Source organism: Malaclemys terrapin, chromosome 2 (assembly GCF_027887155.1).
Source record: "Malaclemys terrapin pileata isolate rMalTer1 chromosome 2, rMalTer1.hap1, whole genome shotgun sequence".
Lineage (NCBI taxonomy): Eukaryota > Metazoa > Chordata > Testudines > Emydidae > Malaclemys > Malaclemys terrapin.
The window spans coordinates 47,980,140-48,000,431 of NC_071506.1; the positions used below are offsets into that span (position 1 = coordinate 47,980,140).

The 20,292-nt window shown below is 44.0% G+C and overlaps 1 protein-coding gene across 3 annotated transcripts in view; it reads right to left on the reverse strand.

The window, feature by feature from the left end:
• Positions 1-7,814: 7,814 nt before the first annotated feature.
• The window catches only part of WWP1 (WW domain containing E3 ubiquitin protein ligase 1), a 145,801-nt gene continuing 133,323 nt past the window's right edge, over positions 7,815-20,292 (reverse strand). For all 3 annotated transcript variants that reach the window (XM_054017546.1, XM_054017547.1, XM_054017544.1), the window contains exons 22-24: positions 12,433-12,529; positions 12,169-12,241; positions 7,815-9,639 (exon numbers count right to left, since the gene is read on the reverse strand). In XM_054017546.1, the coding sequence (XP_053873521.1) occupies positions 9,540-9,639; positions 12,169-12,241; positions 12,433-12,529 (270 nt within the window). In that variant the 3' untranslated portion in view covers positions 7,815-9,539. The remainder of the gene's footprint in view (positions 9,640-12,168; positions 12,242-12,432; positions 12,530-20,292) is intronic.

Here is a 20,292-nt window from a genome sequence, read left to right on the forward strand (position 1 = left end):
GGAAAATTTTAAAATTGATGCCATCCTATCAATCAATTCATGAAACTGAACTGCATCCTCAGAGGGAAACGATGCTATGTTGATATCAGGGGATGAACCACTCTGCCTCTCTACAACATTATGTTGAAAGTCATCCTGTGGAGGTCTCCTGGTAATCTTCTTCTGAGAATACCTCCTGTTCTAAGTGTGTGGAGGAGCATTGTGCAACTCCTATCCATGCCCAGAGGGTCTGAACCTCTTAGATCCATAAAATGTGATGGAGGGTGCACTGGGACCAGAGAGTTCCACTTTCTAGTCTGGTAAGGGTAGAGAAGGAGTTGGCCAGTACAACGAGGACATCACAGGAGGCATAAGCCAGTCCTTTCAGCTTCCTCAAGCTGGTATCATATCCCCTGAAGCATACACTAGGAATCTGGTATTAGCTCATGCATGAAAACTTTGCTTGGGACAAGACTGTTTCTTCAGCATAATCACTGGATCCAGTTCAACCTGATTTCCATCTGATATCAAAGCCACTGGTGAGATCTGCAGTGTAAGTAAGCCAAATGGAGAAGGTGGAGAAAAGGTCTTCCCTTTTTGGCCCTGTAGGGTTTTGAGATAGTAGTGGTAACAACTCCAGAGACCTCTCTTGCTGCACTTCTTGCCTCAGTCTTTTGTTAAGTGGGAAACACGATACTATCAGATCCAAAGAGGAACTTGAGCTGGAACCTTTATTGCATGTTGTTGGCTTTTCCCTAATGGATCTGGAAGCCTCAGCTTCAGATCCATATTCTTGGATCCATCTTGAGGTCCTGAGTCTTTAAACTTCGGATCTAGGACTTGTGATCCGAGGAGCCGCTGGAGATATGGTTTAGTTTGGTCTTCCATGGAACTGGGGTAGATGCTCCTGACACTTTCTGTAGATCCTTAGGATGTTTGTCTGGATCCAGGGCTGATAAGGACTGTATTGTGACAAAAGTCAGAGTTGAAAATCTGGATACCAGGACTACAGTTGATTTGGAACTAGACCCTGGTGAGAGCCGATTCTGGTCTCCTACTTTTATCTTCAGATCCCTTCGAATAATCGGATAAGGCCTCTTGTAATAGAAGACACTGCAGTCTATTTTGTCTCTCCTTCCTGGCAAGAGGAGTGAATGTACTGCCTATCTGACTGCATGCTGGTGAGTGATTTTTGCCCAAGTATTTTAGGCATTGGATGTGTGTATCCAAAGATGGGAAAGAGCACTGGACATGATGCCGTTTTTGAAGCTGTGTTTCTTCACAGTGGCTTCCGCCATGACAATAAATAATTCTTATCAACTACCAATTACAAACTGTATTAAACTTATACTAAGTAGCTTAACTATAACTAACCATAATTAATAGGGCTGTCAAGCAATTACAAAATTAATCGTGATTAATCACATTGTTAAATAATAATAGAATACCATTTAAATATTTTTGGATGTTTATACAACACAGAATACAAAGTGGACAGTACTCACTTTATATTTATTTTTTATTACAAGTATTTACACTGTAATAAAACAAAATATAGTATTTTTCAATTCACCTAATAAAGAGATTGCACCACAGTACTTGTATCATGAAAGTTGAACTTACAAATGTAGAATTATGTAAAAAAACTGCATTAAAAATAAAAATGTAAAATTTTAGAGTCTGCAAGTCCACTCAGGCCTACTTCTTGTTCAGCCAATTGTTCAAACAAGTTTGTTTACATTTGCAGGAGAGAATGCTGCCTGCTTCTTGTTTACACGGTCACCTGAAAGTGAGATCAGGTGTTCTCATAGCACTATTGTAGCTGGCATCGCAAGATATTTACGTGTCAGATGCGCTAAAGATTCATATGTCCCTTCATGCTTCAACCACTGTGCCAGGGGACATGCATCCATGATCACAGGTTCTGCTTGATAACAATCCAAAGCAGTATGGACCGACACATGCTCATTTTCATTATCTGAGTCAGATGCCACCAGCAGAAGGTTGATTTTCTTTTTTGGTGGTTCGGGTTGTCTAGTTTCCGCATTGGAGCGTTACTCTTTTAAGACTTCTGAAAGCATGCTACACACCTCGTCCCTCTCAGATTTTGGAAAGCACTTCAGATTCTCCCCCAAGGAGTTCAGTCACAAATTGAACTAACACTTTTTTTTTTTTTTAAATGAGCCTCATCAGCATGGAATTATGTCCTCTGGGATGGTGGCTGAAGCATGAAGGGGCATATGCATGTTTAGCATATCTGCAGTGTAAATACCTTGCAATGCTGGCTACAAAAAGTGCCATGCAAATGCCCGTTCTTACTTTCTGGTGACATTGTAAATAAGAAGAGGGCAGCATTATCTCCTGTAAATGTAAACAAACTTGTTTGTCTTAGTGATTGGCTGAACAAGAAGTAGGACTGAGTGGACTTGTAGGCTCTAAAGTTTTACATTGTTTTGTTTTGGTGTGCAGTTATGTAACAAAAAAAAATCTACATTTGTAAGTTGCACTTTCACGACAAAGAGATTGCACTACAGTCCTTGTATGAGGTGAACTGAAAAATACTATTTCTTTTTATATTGGAAGTATTTGTAATCCAAAATAATATACACTTTGGTTTCAGTTACAACACAGAATACAACATATATGAAAATGCAGAAAAACATCCAAAATATTTAATAAATTTCAATTACTATTCTATTGTTTAACAGTGTGATTAAAACTGCAATTAATCGCAATTAATTTTTTTAATCGCAATTAATTTTTTTTGAATGAATCGCATCAGTTAACTGCAATTAATTGACAACTCTAATAAATAATTTTTTTAATACAACTAATCTAAGGCACTTTTCTATTACGGTTCTAATGGACCAAAGGTGGTTCACATCCTAAAGCTGCAGTTCGGAAGAAACTGAGGAAGAAGTGGCGCCAATGCCCCTTCTAAAGCATGCTCTCATGCTGTGGGTGCAGGGAAGAGGTGAGACGCACCTAACGGGCACTGCTACTAGAAGTCTCCATCATCTTGCTGCACCTGGCTGGGGAATCCCAGGAGTGGAATACACAAAGGACACTCGAAAAATTAGTATGATTACCCCAGATTACAAATGGAGACATTGAGGAACACAAAGGGGAAAGTGACTTGCTCAAAGTCACCCAGCAGCCCAGTGGCAGAGCCAGGAACAGAATCTAGATCTCCTGAGTCCCAGTCCAGTGCTCTATCCACTAGGCACACCTCCTCTATCCACAGTTATAGGTTGCAAAGCTAGTTAAAGGATGTTTTCTCATTGTAGGAATCTAATACAAACAGGTTTTATAGTCAAACAATTGCCATAGTGAAACACCAAAAAAGACAGTTACCTGTCCCGTAACTGGTATTCTTCGAGATGTGTTGCTCATGTCCATTCCATATTAGATGTGTGTGCTTGCCACATGCACCGGTGCCGGAAGCTTTTCTCTCAGTGGTATCTGTAGGGGACTGGCTCTGGCGCCCTCTGGAGTGGCGCGCACATTCCACAGTATAAGGGGCGCCGCCAGCTGCCCCCGCCCTCAGTTCCTTCTTGCTGGAAATTCTGATAGTGGGGAAGGAGGGCACGTCATAGAATGGACATGAGCAACACATCTCAAAGAACATCAGTTATGGGACAGGTAACTGTCTTTGCTTCTTCGAGTGCTTGCTCATGTCCATTCCATATTAGGTGACTCCCAAGCGGTAGCAACAGAAGCGGGTAGGAGTTCATGGACGTGTAGATTGCAACACAGCTCTGCTGAACCCAGTGTCATCTCTGGCATGCTGAGTGATGGCATAATGCGCTGTGAACATGTGAACTGAAGACCACGTCGCGGCTCTGCAAATGTCCTGGATGGGACTGTCCGCCAGGAGGGACACTGAGGATGCCTGGTCGAATTGGCCCTCATGATCAGTGGCAATGGGACCTGTGCCAGTTTGGAAGGAGGTGATCCAGTTGGAAATCCTCTGCGAGGACACCGGAAGGCCCTTCATCCTGTCCGCTTATAATGATTAAGAGCTGGGTTGACCTGCGGAAGGGCTTGTACGCTCCAGGTAAAATGCCAGGGCACGTCTGACCTCCAGGGCGAGCAGCCTCCTTTCTTTACTAGTGGTGTGCAATTTGGGACCAAACACCAGGAGGAAGATGTCCTGGTTGACATGGAAGGAAGACATCACTTTTGGCAGAAAGGCCGGATGGGGTCGCAGTTGAACTTTGTCCTTGTATACATTGGCTCCAATGTCAGAGCTTTAATCTCCGACACTCATCTCGCCGATGTTATTGCCACAAGGAAAGCGACCTTCCATGACAGGTGGGAAAGGGACCAGGAGCCCATAGGGGACAGGCCCATGAGCCTAGAAAGAACCAAGTTAAGGTCCCACTGTGGGATAGGAGCCCGGACTGGCAGGAAGAGCCTCTCGAGGCCTCTCAGGAATCTGATCAACATGTCGTGCAAGAACACCATCTTACCTTGGATTGGCGGGTAGAAAGTGGAGATGGCCGCAAGGTGCATCCTGACAGAAGAGAGGGCCAGACCTTGGTTCTTAAAATGAAGTAGGTAATCTAAGACAGATTGTAAGGAGGAGTGCGACAGAGAGATGCTACACTCAGACACTCAGTGGGAAAACCTTGTCCAGTTGGCCAGGTAGGTTGCTCTGGTGGAAGGCTGCCTGCTTTCCAGGAGGACTTGCTGGACCATGTAGAGCAGACCCGCTTCTCCGGGTTCAACCATGCAGCATCCACACCATGAGGTGGAGGGAGGCAAGGTTGGGGTGTAGGAGGCACCCATGATCTTGTGAGATCAGATTTGGTCGATTGGAAAGGGACCAGGAAGCGGTCGCCGCTAGGTCTATCAGTGTGCTGCAAGGGTCACATTCTGAGCCTTGCATAGCGGACGATGTAGGTACATGCTGCCATGTGGCCCAGCAAACACAGACATACCCGAGCCATGGTTAGAGGAAATGCAGAGACCCCTGCGATGAGGTCCACCATCGTCTGGAACCTCTCCTGTGGCAGGAAAGCTCTGGTGCAGGTGAAGTCAAGCATCACTCCAATTAACTCTATCCTTTGCACCGGAATTAAGGTTGACTTCTTGTTCTTCACCAACAAGCCCAGGACCAGCATGTGACCTGTAGCACTGCGACGTCCCATTGGACTTGAGACCTGGAGCGGCCTTTGACCAGCCAGTCGTTGAGATACGGATATATTTGAATACCTTGACGCCTGAGGTAAGCTGCTACCACTGACATGCACTTGGTAAACACCCTTGGTGCTGTCGTTAGGCTGAAAGGGAGGACCGCTAACTCGTAGTGGTCCGATCCCACCATGAAAAGCAGGAAGCGTCTGTGTCCTTGGAAGATCGCTATAGGACAGTACGTGTCCTTCAAGTTGAAGGCAGCATACCAGTCTCACGGATCCAGGAAGGGGATGATGGAGGCCAACGCTGATGGAGAGCGGTGCTGATGAGACGGGGACCTATAGGAAAGCCCCAAGGTAGGGTTACCCCTAGACCAAGGTTACGCTGTAGCTGGTGTGGGCGGCACCAGTAGCACCAGGATATCCTGTGCTACCTGCAGGGCCTCAGGTGTCGACGGGACCTCTAACTGACAAAGGCCCCCGTCCCCCTCCGGTGTGGCAGGCATGGGTTGGGGAAGCTGGACCGCTCGACCTGAGCTGGGACCCAACTCCTGGTAGGAGGTATCGAGCCGTCTTCCTCGGGCCTTAGCTCCCCTCCTGTCCTCTCCTTCCCCTTGTGGGATACAGGAGATCTTCCTCTCTTTTTTTTTTTTCTTTTTGCTGCTTGGCAGGTGCTGGGGACTAACACTGGTCCATCAATGGCACCGGTGGGGCACTCCACACTGATGCTGCAGTGCTCGGGACAGAGTCGGACCTCGACTGCTCTGGTGCCAGAGTTACAGCCGACTCCATTAGGAGCGCTTTGAGACAGAAGTCTCTCTCCTTCTTAGACCGCGGTTTGAAGGACTTGCAAATACGGCACTTGTCACTTATATGTGACTCGTCGAGACATCTTAAACAACTATTATGCAGATCACTGATGGGCATCGGTTTCTTGCAGCGATTGCAGGGCTTAAAGCCTAGGGACCAGGGCATGCCCCGTCCCTAGGCTAAGTTCCTTTCGGGACCAACCAAGTAAAACACTAACACACTAAGGGAAACTGTTAACTATGTACAACTATTTTACAAGAAAAGTTCGAAACGCTGAACAAAACGAAAAAGGCTAGCCAAAGCAGCAGAAATTCCAGCACCATCACTGGCGGCAAGAAGGAACTGAAGGTGGGGGGAGTCAGCAACACCCTTTATACCACGGCATGTGCGCGCCACTCCAGAAGGTGCCAGAGCCGGTCCCCTACGGCTACCACTGAGGGAAAAACTTCCAGCACCAGTGCATGTGGCGAGCACACACACCTAAATATGGAATAGACATGAGCAAGCACTCGAAGTATTCCACATGTTGGTCATTTGGGGCCCAGGTGTGGGAGAGTTCTTGATCAGGATGCTGGAGGTTTCAGGGATGATGACCCCAATTCAATCAAAGCAGCATACTAATACTATTCATGCACCCCCTCTCCCTGATTACGTACACAAAAAATTCCTCCCATACACGAAGTCCCTCCCAGTTACTGCTGGTTGGGCCCTCCCAGCTGGTCATGGTCCTGCTGCCCAGAATCTTCCTTCCTGCTCCGGTAACCTCTTTCTCACCCTACCAAGGAGCAGAGAGACCTGTGAGAGGAGGAGAGCTACCCAGGCACCAACAGGAGACTGCAGGTAGATAAGGAAAGGTGGGAGCAAAGTTGATAACATTTTCACAGGAAGGGAAAAAAGGGATCAGAAAGAGACCAGTAGCTAAGGACCAGCTCCTGAGAAAGTGGTATTGGCTCCATTCTGTTTCCTTTCTCCTCTGCTTGAAATCTCCTGGCAGCTCATCTTCTTCACTCACAAGCTTTTCCACTCACTTCCTCTTTCCCAACAAAAAAAAGGGAGGAGAAATTCATCTCCCTCCACCTATCCAATACAATGTGTTAGGTACTACATAATGCAGTACAGTTAAGAACTATAAGCAAAATGAAAGGTGCTTGTGATATAGCTATTCTTTACAAGCTGCCTGCAGTTTGCATTGCATCAGTGCTACCTGAGTTCCTGCTACTGTACTGATAAATGTTTTCTTATTATAAAGGATTTTTTAATTGCCATTGTTCTTGGAGAGGGTCAATATTTGTTTTATTTACTCCTTTTTTACTTTATTCATTATAATGATAATTTATCATGGAGCATGTTAGGATGAGAGAAGGGAGGCCTTGATGTCTTCTTATCCCTATTATGTGTAATCTTGGCTGAGGCTTGTTCTCTTGTCCCTTCATTACTTATCCTTTTCTTTGATGAAGATTTTTGTGGGGTTGGGAGACAACTACAGTTGTCAAAATAATGAACAAGGTACATTTTGTGATGTGCTGTCCTTGCTTTTTAATGTCTTTACTTACAGATTCATTAGATTCAGAATTTGGAGTGGGTCACACAGTCATTCATTAGTGCAAATTAATAAGGTTCAACTTTACTATACTTAACTCTCTTAGATGTTATTTAGGCAAATCACACATACTTAGTTCTCCAGGCTCTGAAATAATTTTTAGCTCCCTCCAATTTAATTGCCATAAATCACTTATAATTTGGGTGAACTCAAACCTTTGATTTATTAATGTACCACATAATTCATGAAAATAGTTCATGTTTCTTTGTGTAGAGTGGCAGAGTAACTTAAGTGATGAAAAGTCCTGGTGCATGTAGAAGTAGTAAATAATATATGATAGAAGTACATTGAGCCAATCAGATCACAGCTTTTATCAAAGCCATTTACAAGTTAACAGTTCCCCAGTAAATTGTGCATTTTGAATAACAAAGCATAACACAATCCAATATATAGAAAAATAAAATTTTGGTAGAATTCAATTGCTATATTGATAACATACAAGAACAGATATAGCAATATTTTTCGGCATTTATGCTTTTAACAGTGCAATACGATAGATATGTTACAGAAATGTTTTAATCACATTCTAAGAAATCAGTTTTATGTGTGTACAAAATTTTGTATAAGTTAAATTTAATGGAATTTACAGTGAATACTGAAAGCATGGTACAAATGGTAATTTTTAAAATGTTCTTACTCTATAATAAGGAAGCACAGTTTGCTAAAAGTAGCATTTAATATAATTCACATCAATAAGATTCTATAATTTGTTACATCTTTGCAGTTCAGAAAATGCCCTCAATACTGAAAAAAAAAAGATTTTATATTCTTGTGCATTTAGAACAAAAAAACCCAAAACTCTGCCTATGAAAAAGAATGACAAGATCTAGGTATACTTATTTAATTCAGGTACACCTGAATTTTTACATGAACTTAAAGGGGATGAAAATATTTAATACTAATAGAAAATTATTAGTTTAATGTGCAAAGCTTATGTAACTGTCGTTCCATTTGGGTTCTCTAGATCCATAACCAAAACTGAACATGAACATAAAAGCAGCAAAAATTCACATTACCTTTCATGTATTCTTAAATCTCAAATTACATTAGTTTACCTTGTGAAATTTTAAAATACACAGATGTAACAAAAAACAAAACAAAAAAAAAACTGTAAGACACCAGACCAAGAGAGAATGTGTTAGAGTTTCTCTTTTATTCTTTAAAGATTACCCAACATCCTCTTGGTAATAATCCAAGTTATTATGTAAACAAATTTCAATGCTGCTCATGAATTAAAATATTCTGTTCAGTTCCTACAATAAGTCAGAATAGTGGCACCAATCGCTTTTAACATTAATCACATTCATCTTACTGTACATGACTCTTGTGCAAGTAATCAAGGTGTTATTCATGACCTTGGCTACATCAATGTAGTAGTGAGGATATTGTAAGTATTTAAAAAAAAAAAAATGAACTGACAGAATTTGGCATTCTGTCATCTCAAAAAGCCAGCAGCATTTTTCTACATACTTAGGATACATTTGGCCTAAGCTTTTAACACCTTTTAGAACAGCCATGCAATAAAACAATCTTGGAGATGTTGCATAAGGTGAGAAGACAGAGCAATTTGCACATTTTTCTGTATAATAAAGCCAAGATAAAGCAAATCCCCAGGTCCTTTAGAATGACTGCTATGTTTCATACACTTATAGCTCTATAAAACTAGAGCCCACTACGGGGGGTGGGGGGTGGGGGGAAGGGGGAGAGAGAGTGTCTGTGTGTATATATATATATATATATTTTTATATATATATAAATAAAGTCATTTGTCTGCTTTCAGAATTTATGGTTTGTTTGTTTTTTCCTGGTCAGTCTTTTGAAAGGGCAATAAATAAACTAGACACAGCTAAACTGTTTTGCATATCTCTGTGGAAGAACGGAGAACATATATACTTTAGAGTTCCAGAAACATAACTGTACAGAACAAACAGCTTATATACAACTAAGTGTGCAATTTTAGTTGGCTGGGCATTTTAATAATGCAATATATCCTCTTTGACAAGAAGTCACTTCTACTCTTGACCAAATCCCTCTGTTTCTTCAATTGCGAAGAGCAGCTTCTCTTTCAGCTGTTCATAGCTTTTATATGGAGGCAGATCCAAACGATTAAAACTGAACAAAACAGAAGAGGGGATGGGGGAAGAGGAGGAAAAAGAAAAGTTTTATAAATTTGTTTAAATCCCATTTAGAATATTTTGTGTAATTACACTTTTGCTTTTAAGAATATTGCAAAACTAAATGGTTACAGACAGAAGTTTTACATACTCTGATCTATGGGTCAGAACACAGGAATGGGAATCAGGAGTTTGGCTCTCACTGACTGTGTAATATTGGGCAAGTCACTTACACACTCTGCTTTACTAGGGATTATTCATTTTAAGTGCTTTTAGATACTTAATGAAAATCCCGTACAGATGCAATGATAATATTTCCCCCAAAATTATCTTGACCTTTATAAAGTGTATGTGGTTCAAGTGCATACAACTCCAGTTTGGTTAATAAAGGTTTCTTTGAGTATATTCAGAGCACAGTATACACTCATGTGAACCATTCTTCCTGAAAGGGGTGATTTATTTAGTCATAGGAGGGTTCTTTGAAAGCTAAACTATACACATAGCTTTAAAGTAGAACTAAAAGTATCTGGAAGCTGCTTTTATTCAATCTTTTTGCCATGTCTGAAGTTAAACTGTTAACTAATCCTCATGTCACCCTCATGTTCTTTCAATGGAGAAACTATAATCTGATCAAATATTTCCTATTTCATATAGCGTAACATATAGAAAAACTCATAAGAAAATATGTATAATTACAGCCATGTGCCCATTTCTATTGTACAGTAGAAATGTACATAACTCTTGTGCAGAGTATGTGAAGGAGTCTCACATTTTTTGGTTAGAGAAGGTTCACTAAAAAATGGATAAGAGAATGATTTTAAGATAATCAAGTCTGAAAAGTAAAATGGATGAGTCTAAGGGCAGGTCTACACTACCCGCCTGAATCGGAGAGTAGAAATGGATCTCTCGGGGATCGAATTATTGCATCTCGTCGGGACGCGACAATCGATCCCCGAATCAACGCTTCTACTCCACCAGCGGAGGTAGGAGTAAGCGCCGTCGACAGGGGAGCCGCGGAGGTCGATTTCCCACCGTCCTCATAGCGGGGTAAGTCGGCTCCGATACATCGAATTCAGCTACGCTATTTGCGTAGCTGAATTTGCGTATCTTAAATCGAGCCCCCCCCCCGTAGTGAGGACGTAGCCTGAGGCCTAGTCTACACTGAAAATCCCAAGTGCCATAGCTATGCTGACCTAGCCCCTGGTGTAGATGCAGCTAAATCAACAGGAGAATGCTTCTGTTGGCCTAGCTACCATTGCTCAGGGAGGTGATGTTCCTATACTAACTGATAAAACCCTTCTTTTGCTGTAGGCTGCGTCTACACTATGGGGTTATGATGGCATAGCTACAGCACTGTGATAATACCCCTATTGTCTTCATAGTGTAGACATGGCCTTACTCTTCCAGCCTTCCTTGAACTTTTAGAGAAGAAAAAGGGACGACTATAGAGGAACTCTAATAGATCAATTTAAAACATCTGTTATGAAAAGCTGATGTCTTCTTCATTTGATATATCTGTTAATAATTCTGGCATGAGTGGGAAAACAGCGTATTTTCCTTATCTATTCCATGTAGTTGCACCTGGAAACATTCCTTCTCCTGAAATTCTCACCTCTGACCATTAGAGACTGTTGCTGGCAATGCTAAGACTGCTTCTTCTGCTATACTACAGGGACCCTGTTGGCTACCACAAGCAGGGAGGAAACATCTTCAACTTCCACAAAGATCCATTCAAAGAAATACCACCACGCAGGGAAAAATAATAGGATGGGGGAGCCTCGCAACAAGTGACAGAAAAAGTTGTATATGCTCCCACCAAGATGCCAGAAGAAGAAACAGTCCTACTAGCTGCCCACAATCACTCTCTTCACCACAGAAGTATAACAGGTACAGGGAGCCTGGGTTCACATGGGGTAAGGCAGTGGGGACTGAAGAGAGCCATTTGGATAGGAATTCAGATTCTAGGATGCTATTTGAAGTTCTGAATGTTTGTGGGGGTTCCAATCACTTTATAAGGGTCTTGGTGGCATTTTGCACACATATTTTCAGAAAGTTACACTGTCATGAAATATCACAACAACTGACTCCAATACTAACTTAGCTGTGTAGCAGAAACAATGACTTGCTCTTTGAAGCAAAAATAGTGTATGCGCGCATGCGTGCGTGTGAGAGAGTGAGTAAAATAAGGGGTTTTATCTTATAACTCTAAAGTATCTGAAACTATCCAAAATAAAAACAATATAAAAATACAGATAGAATACAAAACTGAAATTAAAAACAAGGGAAAATAGAGACATTTTCGGTAGTGGGAAAGTCACTAGCCCAGCCATTCTAAATCAAGCAACAGATGGGAGTCAGGGACAAAAATTGTAGGTTGAGGCAAGTAACCCAAATTAGCTTACAATTGAATCAACTGTTACTGTATACCATAGGTGCAAGACAGATGGTCTTAAACTACTTTAATGAAGAAGAACAACAGATACAAAGTTAGTTAACATTTATTCACTGTTTCAATATTAAAACTTACCAAGTATGACTTCTCGGTAACCAGGTTTCCTTGCCAACTTTTTCAATGCAGAATTTCTGAGGACCGTTACTTCCTGAATCAAGAAAACACATGAGATTAAATTTAATGTTGTTTTTAAACCAGTAATAGTGTAGTATATTTATTAATGTATGCTAATGCTAGATGAAATGTAGGATTAAGAAATGAGCAAAAGATTTCCACTTGTTCAGAATAAACATAATATGTATAGATTGCAATAGTATAGTTCAGGGGCATTATACTTACCCATGAGCTCAGCAAAACCTCCCAGTGGTAACCGACAAGTACCAGTGACAAATTGCAGCAGTCGCATGCGAACCTCATTGTCTGTGTCTTTTACAAACTAGGCAACAGAAATTCAGGATTACTTTAAAACAAAATTGAATATTACTATGCTAATACGGCTAGAGAAAAATAATACAAAACATGTAGGAACAAGATACTTGGAAAGCTGTGATTCCATAACAAACCTGAAGAGAATAACATATAGTGAATTATATATGATCTTGCACAGTGATATAGTGGCAAACATAAAGGCACTGATTTTGGATTGCAGGCACAAAGGTATCACATCACTACTATGCACTGAAGGCTGGCAACACCTGGGAGTAGACAGGCTAATACATTAGATCAATTTATACCACGTTTTAAAAAAAATCTCAAAGGATATGAGTACAGTAACTGTACTCTTAGAGATGTTTGTCCCTGTGGGTGCTCCACTTCAGGTGCATATACGCCCTGTGCGCCTTTGATCGGGGGCTTTCGGTAGCAGTGCCTGTTTGATCCGCTTATATGCCCTAGCTATCCTGATGCCCTGCATATAGCACAGTGTTGGGCAAACCACCCTCAACAGTTCCTTCTCTATCACCAAGTCAAGACTCCAAAATGGAAGGGAAGAAAAGTGGGCACTGGAACACTACAGGGACAAACATCTTGAAGAATTGCAGTTACTGTACAAGATAAGTAATCTCTCCTACTTCAAAGTCTGATCTAAAACTGTTTGCAGAACTGCAGTCCCACCAAAGCAGTATCTGCCCTAGAGGTGTGTACACTAAGGCACAGTATTTTGAGAAGGAGTGGACCGAAGCCCATGTGGCAGCTTTGCATATTTCCATAATAGGTAAATTCTTCAGCAGGGTGATGGAAACAGACTGAGATCTGACAGATTGGGTTATCATCCTAGCAGGGGGTTGAATATTAGCATCCTTATATCAGGAATGGATACAACTGGAAACCCATTTGGAGAGTCTTTGGGTAGAAATTCTGTCTGTGAAAAAGAACAAAAAGCCTGATGGGCCCTAAAGGGTTTACCCCTTTCCAAACAAAAAGCCAATGCCCTCTTAAAGTCTAAGATGTGAAGGGCAACTTCCTCCCTAGTCAGATGAAGTTAAGGGTGAAAAACTGGCCCAAGTTGCATGAAAATCCAAGTTCACCTTGGGTAAAAACATGGGTGACACAGCCAGAGAGATCTTCTCTTTAAAGAAAACAGGAAGGGGGGATTGGTCATTGAAGTACCTAGCTCACCATTTCACCTAGCAGAGGTGATAGCAACTAAAATGCAGTCTTCATAGACAAGTAGAAGGGAACACTTTGCTAGTGGCTCAAAGGGAGGCTTCATCAGAAAGCTGAAGACCAAATTAAAGTCCCACACAGGAGTGGGTTCTCTGACATGGAAAAAGTTAGCTAATCCTTTGATGAATCTAGAAGTGGTGGGGTGAGCCACCCTTCAGCAGGGGAATGGAAATCTGTGATAGCTGCTAAATGAAGATCTATGGAACTCAGAGGGAGAGAGACCTGAATTCTTTAAACCCAACAGAGAATCTAAAACGGAAAAATTGACAGGACAGTGCTGTTGGATATACCAATGGTGGAATTGCTTCCATTTCTATGGGTAGGTTTTTGTAGTTGATGCTTTTCTGCTATTCAACAAAACCTCTTGTGAGCCTCTCACACAGGAGATCTCTACCGCTGAGAGACATCTAGAAAACATGGCTTGGGCTGCAGTGTGAAGCTCAGATGAAGAATGTATCCTGAATTTTGAGTTAGCGGATCAGGAATAGTTGGCAGCTGCAGTGCTGGACAAGATGGCAGGAAAATCAGGTAGGGGAACCAAATTTGCATTGGCCCAAGTCAGTGCAATTAGGATGACCATGGCTCTATTCTGCTGGATTTTGTTTAGGACTCTGAGGCGCAGCAGTGTCAGAAGATAGGAGTAGAGGACATAAGTAAGGCTACGTTTTAGTCATGAGTATTTTTAGTAAAAGTCATGGACAATAAACAAAAATTCATGGCCTGTGACCTGTCCATAACTTGTACTATATACCCCTGACTAAATCTTGAGGGGAAGGGGGCAGCCCGGGGGTGTCGGGGGGGGAGGGGGTAGTAAGGGGAGGGCAGGGCTGCCAGGCTTCCTACTTGGCTCTACGCCTCCCCAGAAGTGGCGACATCCCCATCTCTCAGCTCCTAGGCAGAGGCGCGGCCAGGCAGCTCTGCACACTGCCTCAGTCCTGAGCACTGGCTCCGCAGCTCCCATTGGCCGGGAACTGCAGCCAATGGGAGCTGTAGGGGCGGTGCCTGCAGGCAAAGGAAAGTCCCAGAAAGTCAGGTGACTTCCGTGACCTCCCTGAAAAAATCGCAGCCTTAGACAAGAGGAAAGAATGTCCCTGGGACTGATGGCCTAGACACCCTCTTGAGCAGAACTTTCAACTCTTTCTGTTGATGGTGGTAGCAAATAGATCTATTTCTGGAAAACCTAATGTGAGGAATGTATGCTTGAGAATCAGGTTGTTGATTTTTTACTTGTGGTCCTGGCAGAAGTATCTGCTCGAACTATTGGCTATGGTGTTCTACAGACCTGTTAAGCATGAGGCAAAATGAAAATCTGGTAAGCTATGCACCAATTCCATAGTTATAATGCTTCTTCCCAAAGGGTTGCTCTTGGTTCTCCTTGATGATACATATAGTACATGTTGACTCTGTCTGTCATGATTTTGACAGATTTTGAGCATAGGAAGGAAACAGCTGCAAGCAACTCTGACTGGCCTGAGTTCCAGGAGGTTGATATGGAGAATGGACTCTTGGCAGTCCATTTGCCTTGTATGGTATGCATTCAAAAGCCTTGTCTCCACTTGTGACAGAAAGTAGAGTACATGGAGCTACATGGAGCACTGAAAAGCAGTGTGTATCTACATGTGACAATGAAAGGAGACTTTCCCTGCTTCCTTCCCATTGCCAGAGGCTTTCCTCACTGCCTCCTTCCTTCCAGGGCCTTTCCCCACTGCCAGAGTCTTTCACTGTGGCAGGGAGAGACTCAGGCAGTGGGACAGTATGCTGCTAAAAACAACAATGTAATGTGGCAGGCACTGCTTGGGCATGCAGAGAGCTGTGCATGGTATATACCTTAAGATTCTGGTGCGTCTGTACTTTATCTGTCTAGAGGCAATGCTTCACCATCTACACTGCTATTTATACCTGTGCTAGCTGGTCATGCAGTGTCTGTACTCTACACGTCGCCATAAGTGTACAAATAGCCAAAGACAAGCTCCCCACCATACAAGAGATGCATCTGATACTATGGTGGCAATGAGGGGATGTGGAATGAAGAGGAATTAAACACGGACCTTGTTTGGATCTGTCCACCTATTAAACAACTCTAGAATCTGGGGAGAGATCAACACTAATTTGTTCTGCTTGCTAGGGAGTGTAAACAGTTCTCAACCATCCCTGGATGCAATGTAGGTGCAAACTGGAATGAAGTGTGACAAAGATGCAGGCTGCCACGTGACTTAGGAGCTGTAGAACAGTTCTGGCTATTTGTGGACTCATTTGGACCTGCGAGTTCAGATTCATTAGTGTCATAAATCTGTGTAGCAGTAGGAATGCTGTGGATGATGTGGCATCTCAGGTGGTTCCTATAAACTTTATTTGCTGAATTGGTGTCAAAGCGAGCTTCTCTTTGTTGAAGTTCTAACTTGTCAAATAGAGTCATAGCTGTCTTCACTGTGGAAAGAACTTGGTTGTGTGAGCAATCCTTGAGATGCCAATTATTGAGATAGGGGAAGAAGATTATACCCAACCATTGAAGTTGAGTAGCTACCACTGCCAGAACTTTCATAAAGACTCTGGGGGCAGTAGAGAGTCCAAAAGGGGAGCACTTGATATTGAAAGTGTTCCTGGCTGACCGCAAAGTGCAGAAACCTCTTGCGAGATGGATACATTGTGATATGAAAATACGCATCCTGAAGGTCGATGCAAACATGTCCCCAAGATTTAGAGATGGTATTATATCTGCAAGTGTCACTATCCTGAACTTTAGTGTTTTTATGAAAATGTTTAATGGCCTGAGACCAGATAGCCCTTCTTTTTTGGGAACCAGAAAGTATTTGGAATAGAACCCCTTCCCTTGGTGCTGGGCAGGTACTTGTTCTATGGCTCCTATGTGAAGAAGGGATAGGACTTCCTGTCTCAGATGTTTGTGAGATGGGACCCTGAAAAGGGATAGGGGAATGGAGGTGACATGGACAGAATAGCCCCAAGTTAAGACTTCCAAATCCCATCTGTCTGAGGTAATCTGCTCACATGAGGATCGGAAATGGGAGAGATGATCCCCAAACGGTGGGAGAGAGTAAGCAAAATAATACAGCTCTAGGTCCTGATAGTGGCATAGTTCTTAACCCTCGACCAAAAATAAAAATGGATGCCTACTTGATGAGGAAAGCTGAGTAGTGGTCATTTTGGTGGTGAATGGTTCTCGCTTCTGGAATCTACATGTCAATTTAGGTGGTTCTGAAGGCATGTGATATGCAGGGAATTGGGCTGGAAGGGATATCTACACTGTCTTTGACCTGCTGAGAAAACAGTTACTCACCTTCTCATAACTGTTGTTCTTTGAGCTGTGTTGTTCATGTCCATTCCAAACAGGTGCATGCATGGAAAACTTTTCCCCTAGCAGCATCTGTCGGGTTGGATTGGGCGCCTCCTGGAATCACGCCTTCATGGCACTCAATATATAGCCTTGCCAACCAACCACCCCCTCAGTTTCTTCTTGCTGGCTACTCCAACAGAGAGGTAGGAGGGTGGGTATTGGAATGGACATGAACAACACATATCAAAGAACAAGAGTTACGAGAAGGTGAGTAACCGTTTTTTCTTCTTCGAGTGCTTGTCCGTGTCAATTTCAATCAGGTGACTCACAAGCCCAAGTTCAAGAGATGGCTTCGGAGTTGTCCACTGATCAGAGCACTGCTCTTCCAAAGACCTCATTGTCCCTGGCCTGCTGGGTGATTGCCTAGTGCATGGAGAAAGTGTGTATGGAGGACCACATCGCTGCTCTGCAGATTTCCTGGGTGGCAATCTGCGCCAGGAACACCGTTGAAGAGGCCTGAGCTGTGGGGGAATGCACAGTGATCGAAGGAGCAGGCACCCCTGCCAGGTTGTAGCACTCAATGATGCAGGATGAGATCCATGATGAAATCCATTGAAAAGAGACAGGAAGACCTTTCATTCTGTCTGACACTGCCACGAATAGCTGGACAGACTTTTGGAACAGTTTCATTCTCTCGATGTAGAAGGCTAGCGCTCTGCAGACATCCAGTGAGTCTCCCTGCAGCTCGATCCAATACTGGGAGGAAGATGTCCTGGCTGATGTGAAACTGTGAGACAAGTTTTGGGAGGAAAGCCGGGTGAGGCATAAACTAGACTTTGTCCTTATTGAACACAGTGTAAGGGGGCTCTGAAGTCAGGGCCTTGAGCTCAGACCCCTCCTGGCTGAGGTTATCGCTACCAGAAACGCTACCTTGTATGAGAGAGAGAGCAGGGAGCATATTGCCAAAGGATCAAAGGACGGCCCCATGAGTCTGGAAAGGACCAGATTGAGGTCCCAAGCCGGGACAGGCTGCTGGACATGTGGGTACAGCCTGTCGAGACCTTTAAGGAAACAGCTAATCACAGGTTTAGCAAAGACCAAGCGGCCCTCTGCGCCTGGGTGGAAGGCAGAGATGATGGCCAAGTGAACCCTTATTGATGACATGGACAGCCCCTGCTGCTTGAGATGGAAAAGCTAGTCCAGTATAAGTGGTACACATGCGAGCATTGGAGACGAACGGTGCTGCGTCGACCAGACTGAAAATCTCTTCCACTTGGCAAGGTACGTGGCCCTCAGGGAAGGTTTCCTGCTTCCAAGGAGGACTTGTCTACCCGGATCTGAGCAGGAGAGCTACATCAGTTTCAGCCATGGAGCTTCCATGCCGTGAGGTGTAGCAACCTGAGGTTCAGGTTTTAGAGACAGTCGTGATCCTGCATTAATAAGTCTAGGAAGAGCAGCAAGATGACTGGGGCTTCCATGGACATTTTCAGGAGTAATGTGTACCAGTGCTGGCGGGGCCAGGCTGGAGCTATCAATAGACCGAGGCTTCCTCCCTTCGTACCTTAAGGAGCATCTTGTGAGAAAGAGGGATAGGTGGATACACGTAAAGGAGATGGCCTCCCCCTGAGAGGAGGAACACATTTGCAATGGAGCCAGGGCTGTGATTCAGGAAGGAGCAAAACTGCTGGCACTTCCTGTTGCATCACGTGGTGAACAGGTCTATCTGGGGAAAGCCCCACTGATAGAAGATTGAGTTTGCAACATCCAGGCAAAGGGACCACTCGTGGACATGGAACAACCTGCTGAGATAGTACCCCAGGGAGGTACGACGCTTGTAGATGTATCGAGTGTTCCACACAGAAGTCCCACAGCATGCGGGCTTCCTGACACAGGGGAGAGGAGCGTGCACTCCAGTTTGTTGATATAAAACATCGCAGTGGTGTTGTCTGTCATAACCGACACACATCTCCCTGTCAAGTGTGCCCGAAAAGTCTGTCATGCTAGACATACCACTCTCAGCTCTCTGACATTCATATGGAGACCGAGTTCTGCCTGAGACCAGAGGCCTTGTGGCCTGAGGTCTCCCAAATGTGCTCTCCAGCCCAAAGCTGACACGTCTGTCACTAGCGAAAGAGAAAGCTGAGGGCTGGTGAAGGGGACACCTTCACATACTACCTGTGGGTCGAGCCACCATAGGAGGGAGTCGAGTACTGAGCAAATCAGGGTTACAATCCTATCCAAGCTGTCTCGGACTGGCCGATACACTAATGCTAGCCACGACTGAAGAGGACGAAGCCTGAGTCTAGCATGTTGTACTACATAGGTACAATCAGCCATGTGTCCTAGAAGTTTCAGGCAATTCCTTGCTGTAGTGGTGGGGAACTGCCTGAGACCTTATATGATGTCGCGAAGAGACTGAAACCTTGCTCCCAGGAGGTATGCCCTGGCTTGTGTGGAGTCCAGAACTGCCCCTATAAACTCTATCCTCTGAACATCGTTGATTTTCCCTCGTTCAGAAGGCGGCCAGTTTGTCAAACGTCGCTCTTATGAAGCAGACTTGTGCCTCCACTTGAGACCTGGAGCGGCCCTTGAGGAGCCAGTCTTTGAAGTATGAGAACACCTGTATCTGCCGTCTTTGCAGGAATGCAGCCATGACTGCCATGCACTTGGTGAACACTCAAGGTGCTGCCGACAGGCCAAATGGGAGGACTGTGAACTGGTACTGGGTGTTGTTCACCACAAACCTGAGGTATTTTCTGTGGGACAGAATTATTGCTATGTGAAAGTATGCATCCTTCAAGTCGAGGGCGGCATACCAGTCTCCTGGATCCGATGAAGGGATGATGGAGGCCAAAGAGACCCTGCGGTACTTGAGTTTCTTCACGAACCTGTTGAGTTCTTGCAGGTCTAGGATGAGCCTAAGCCCGCCCTTGGCTTTCCGTATTAGGAAATACCAAGAAGCCCTTGCCCTTCTGCTCCTTAGGAACCTCTTCCACTGCCCCTAGCAATAGGAGCGATTGCACCTCCTGTATAAGGAGTTGCTCGTGAGAAGGGTCCCTGAAGACGGACCGGGGTGGGGTGGGGTGGAAGGGCGGGAGGGCACAGAATTGGATGGAGTATCCCCTCTCTACTGTGCACAGCACCCAGCGGTCTGAAGTGATACGGAACCAAGCATGATGGAAAGGGGATAGTCGGGACGAAAAGTGGGTGTAGATCCAGTTCTTGTCCTGGTGCGCCGTCCT